This window comes from Arachis duranensis, chromosome 7 (assembly GCF_000817695.3).
Source record: "Arachis duranensis cultivar V14167 chromosome 7, aradu.V14167.gnm2.J7QH, whole genome shotgun sequence".
Taxonomy (NCBI): Eukaryota; Viridiplantae; Streptophyta; class Magnoliopsida; order Fabales; family Fabaceae; genus Arachis; species Arachis duranensis.
This window is the reverse complement of record NC_029778.3, coordinates 76,317,503-76,322,844: the sequence shown is the minus strand read 5'-3', so window position 1 is coordinate 76,322,844 and position 5,342 is coordinate 76,317,503. Positions and strand designations below refer to the sequence as shown.

General features: G+C 36.4%; 1 protein-coding gene across 1 annotated transcript in view; it reads right to left on the bottom strand.

Annotated features, from left to right (window-relative positions):
* The window catches only part of LOC107459492 (pentatricopeptide repeat-containing protein At1g11290, chloroplastic-like), a 3,347-nt gene extending 1,296 nt beyond the window's left edge, over positions 1-2,051 (bottom strand). Inside the window, exon 1 of the mRNA XM_016077718.3 lies at positions 4-2,051. Within this exon, the coding sequence (XP_015933204.1) occupies positions 4-2,037 (2,034 nt within the window). The 5' untranslated portion in view covers positions 2,038-2,051. The remainder of the gene's footprint in view (positions 1-3) is intronic.
* Between the last annotated feature and the right edge of the window lie 3,291 nt (positions 2,052-5,342).

The following is a 5,342-nucleotide window of genomic DNA, read 5'->3' as shown; positions in this document are numbered from 1 at the left end:
GACATGAAACTCGTGTACCTGACCGTGTAATTCTAGCCAGCTACAACCAGGTGTCTTCTTTAGCCCTCTATCTCTAAGAAAACTCCTCATTTCGGCAACTTTTTCCCACTTTCCTGCTGCGGCATATATATTTGAGAGCAACACATAGTTGCCTGCATTTTTAGGTTCAGTATTTATAAGCTTCGGAGCAGCAACTTCGGCAAAATGGGTCTCTGAGTGTAACTTACAGGCACTCAAAAGCGGGCCATAAACCCTGGCATCAGGCTTAAAGGGAATAGCATCTATAATTTCACTCGCTTTGTCAATTTGTCCAGCACGTCCTAGTAGGTCAACCATGCAGGCATGATGTTCCTGGCTAGGTTGGTAACCGTATATTTCCACCATCTCTCTGAAAATCTCCTTGCCTTTATCAACAAGGCCTGAATTGACACAAGCTGTGAGCAGGCCAAGAAATGTTACTTTGTCCGGAATAATATTAGACAGTTTCATTTGGTTGTACAACTGAAAACATCGAAACCACTCTCCATGTTTAGAATACGCATTGATCATAGAGTTCCATGCAATTAGATCCTTATGGCTGCTTTTCTCTTCATCAAATAGCTTTCTGGCCATCACTATGCAGCCGCATTTCGCATAGCTACTAACAAACGAAGTCTTAACGGATTTGAGTGAATCAATGCTGGCTTTCAATGAGTATCCATGTAAGTATCTTACATAATGCAATACCCCCATTTTTGCAAAAGCTGGCAAGATGTTAATGACTATAATGAAATCAACTCTTGTACCACTCAACTTCATCTTTAAGAAGAGCGATAAAGCCTCAAGACACTGGTCATGCATTGCATATCCTTTGATCAGTGCACTCCATGATACAACTGTCCTGTCCATCATATTGTCAAAAATCTTCTGGGATGAACTCAAGTTGTCGCATGCAGAATACATGTCAATAAGAGAATTCTGAACCGAAACCTGATAATCTGAACCATTTCTTATCACATGAGCATGTATTTGCCTTCCACACTCGAAATTCTTCAATTGTGTGATCGAAGAAATTGCAGGGATTGCTGTAAAAAAGTCAGGTCTAACCTTCAATCTAACCATACAATATAAGAGTTCCAAGGATTCCTTAGGGTACCCATTTCCTGCATATGCTGAAATCATTACATTCCAGACTACAAGATCCTTCTCCGGCATTTTATCGAACAACAACTCTGCATCTTCTAAACTACCTAACTTGACATACATTAACAACAATGCAGTATTCACAGACAATTCTTCACACAAATTTCTCACAACTAGAGAATGGAGGGCTTGTCCAATCTTCAATGAGTTCAAATTAACGGCTAACCTTAACAAATTAATCACAGTAAATGAATTAGGCTGAATATTCCCTTTTATCATCTTGCTAAAAAGTTGAAAGCTTTCATCCAATTTCCCACTTTCAGAAGCCTCAGAAATTAACTTGTTCCAATAGTTCAATTCAACTAGATAGTTTCTTTCAACTGGTTCATGGTCACCCATATCATCATACAACTCAATCAAAGTGTTGCACACCAAGTCAAATGAATCCAAACCCAGTTTCACTATTTGCCCATGAACCATCCTCCCTTGTTCATGTGGCAGAGAAAAACAAGATCTCAACACAAACAAGAAACTCTCTTCATCTGGGCATAATGATTTCTCAACCATTTCCTTGTAAATAAGGAGAGTTTTTTCATGTCCACTAAACTGGGACAAGTTCCTCAAGACTGCGCCATAAAGAACTGAATCCGGATTTTTGGCGAAATGGAAGATTTTCAGAGAGAAATTTATGAGGCCAAAGTTGGCATAGCAGTCAATGAGTTTGGAGGAAAGAGGTGAGTTTTGGTGGAGCCCATGGAGGAAGAACCTCGCATGGATTTGTTGAAGGTGCTGTGGTTTTGTGCAGAGATCTAGTATAGAAGAAGAAGTGGAAATGGTAGTGCTGAGAAACCTGACACTCCTTTCAACGAGTAGAATGTTACGGAGACTATGAATCAAATGTTGAGTGCGAAGCATTTTAGGTGGAATCTAATAACATGTTAAGCTGGTAACTTCACTCTACTGAAGAAGCAGATATAATATAGGAAGTGAGCAATATACTAACAATATTCCAAACCTCTGCCTAAAATTGAGTTAAACCCCAAAATGGTCATTGAGATTGGCGTTTTGTACTGAAATCGTTCTTGAGAGTTTAATTGCACCAATTACGTCCCTGAGATTGAAAAAAATGCACTATAGTAGTCCCCGACCCATTTTCCATTAACGACATGATGACATGACATGATGACGTGGACTGTAAGTGACACGTGTCACTTCATGATTTGGCCACGTGTAATGATAGGATGATGTGGTGACTAGTGACACGTGGCATGCTGATGTGGATAGTTGTGCCATGTGTCACAATGTTATTTGGCCACGTGTCCAGTTGTGCCACGTGTCGCAACAGTATTCGTCCACGTGTCATCCATTATGCCATCGTTGTATATGCACCAAATTAGTCCCTCACTTTGCATTAAGTGACTCATTTTAGTCCCTGAAATTAAATGTCGTACACCAAACTAGTCCCTTCACCAATTTTTTTCATTTTTTTAATTTAAAATTTTAATATCTTGGATACACTAATTTCAATTCTATTTTTTCATATATCGTTTAAATACAAGTGCTTTTATAAAAAAATTTAAGATTTTAGTTTTAATTATATAATTTTTTTAATAATTTAATATTGATAAATTTTGTAATATATAAGTATGTTATTATTAAAAAAATAATTATATGATTTATTAGACACATTTTTTCATAAAAAAATATGTGTTTTTAACAAGAAATTAATAATTAAAATAAATTTTTTTTTCTTATGAAATACACGTTTTCGTTATGTATAAATGAGCTAGATTGAAGGCACTTCAACCACCCTCACTACCACTTTTGATCTCTGCAGTCTAGACGAAAGAGGTCGGAGATGATAATGAGAGAGCTTGAAATGCCTTCACGTCAACTCTAAGACGGCGGCTATTAGAGGTATCCGCAAGAAAAAAAATATTTTATAAAAGTACTGAAAGAGGTTGGAGATGGTAGTGAAGGTGCTTGAAAAGCCTTCACGTTAACTCCAAGTCGGCGAATAGGGTATTCGCAAGAGAAAAAATATTTTATAAAAACACTTTATTTGAAGAACATGTGAAAAAATAGAATTGAAATTACTGCATTCAAAAATATTGAGAATTTTGAATTTATAGAAAAAAATGAGAAAAAATTGGTGAAGGGACTAGTTTGGTGCACGACATTCAATTTCAGGGACTAAAATGAGTCACTTAATGCAAAGTGAGGGACTAATTTGGTGCATATACAACGATGACATAATGGATGACACGTGGACGAATACTGTTGTGACACGTGGCACAACTAGACACGTGGCCAAATAACATTGTGACACGTGGCACAACTATCCACGTCAGCATGCCACGTGTCACTGGTCACCACATCATCCTACCATTACACGTGGCCAAATCATGAAGTGACACGTGTCACTTACAGTCCACGTCATCATGCCATGTCATCACGTCGTTAATGGAAAATGGGTCAGGGACTACTATGGTGCACTTTTTTCAATTTCAGGGACGTAATTGGTGCAATTGGAATCTCAGGGACGATTTCAGTGCAAAACGCCAATTTCAAGGACCATTTTGGGGTTTAACTCCCTAAAATTCTTAGTGTGAAACTCCATACTTTAACAAATTTTAATTACTAGTCACAAAAAAAAAAAATTACGCCAAGTATAAAAAAATAAAAAAAAAGTCACAAAAAAAACTAAATTAATGTTAAAAATTTTATTTTATTAAATAAATTAATTTTTACCTCATATTATTTGTATGTAAAAAATTAATATAAAGATTTTAATTTTTTTATAAATTATGATATTTATTATTAAAAAATTATATAAATTGATCTATCTAATTTTTCCCGCAAAAATTGATGTGAGAATTAATAAGTTTAACATTAAATTTGAAGATTAATTTAGGTATTAAAATTTATTGAAGATTAAATTATCTTTTAAAAATTGATTTGAGATATTACATATATACTCATTTTAGTCCTTAAAGAAATTCGGATCAGACATTTTAGCTTCTAACTAAAATTAATTATTCGACTGGTCCCTAATAATTAATTTCATCAGTCACGTAGGTTCTTGGCTCCGTTAACTCTAACGGAAGACAAAATAGTCCATGACAATTCTAACAGGGGTCAAAATGATTCCTGACCTTCTCTGTTCGGAAACGACACTATTCTCTCCCATTTTCATCATATCTCGCATAACACTAACAGTCTAACACTGTAACTTCAAACTACATAATGCACACTCTGTAACTTCAATGTTCACACGAAAAAAAAATTCTCATCTTGTTCTCAACCAATTCATACTCAAGAAACTAATGACTATGTCTCTCAAGTACTTGTCATCTTTGATGGATCCCATGAATCTAGACAGCAAGTCTGATTAGTCAAAACCCGTCGTCATCGTTACCATCTCCTTCCTTCTTTACCCTATCATCTCCATTACCACATTGTCCAATACTTCGATTGCTTTCTTCAGCTTCTTCTCCGAATTAATATTCAGTAATCGCTTCAGTTTCCGTATGAGCGGCAATGGCGACATTGCTCGTTGTATTGATAACTTAGATGTGAGGTCAAAACTGTCTGCCAACTTGGACTCTGGGAAAGAAGGAACACTCTGTGTTTATTTCAAATGAGAATTTGCATATGATGTCGAGGAAAATTTTTTCATGATGTCCTAATATCCAACAATCTATATTGCTTGTCGGAGAGTGGAGAAAGGCATGCCCTTGGAGTAGTTGTGAAACTTGGTCTTGAGGATTTGGTGGACGTTGTCGGGGTTGGAGGTGATGCTATTATGAAGAACGTGGAAGTGGAAGCTTCTGGTAGGTGAAGTGTAGAGGAGGTGGGTGTACCAGTCACAGAGATTTAGAAAGTGTGTGATCCATGACATATTAGGTAGGTGCAACACGTGTGACAGTTATACCATGGCTTGATCTTGAAGCTGAAGAGCAAGAAAAAAAAGATGGAAAAAAAGACTGTGAAGGTGAAGAAGGAAAGTATGAATGTTAATATTATACGAGATACGATGAAAATTGGGGAAGAACAGTGTTGTTTTCGAATAAAAGAGTTAGGGATCATTTTGTTCCTTGTTAGAGTTGTCAGAGATCATTTTGTCCCATGTTAGAGTTGTCAGGAACCGTTTTGTCTTCTGTTAGAGTTGACGGAACCAAGGATCTAAGTGGCTGACGGAATTAATTATTAGAGACCAA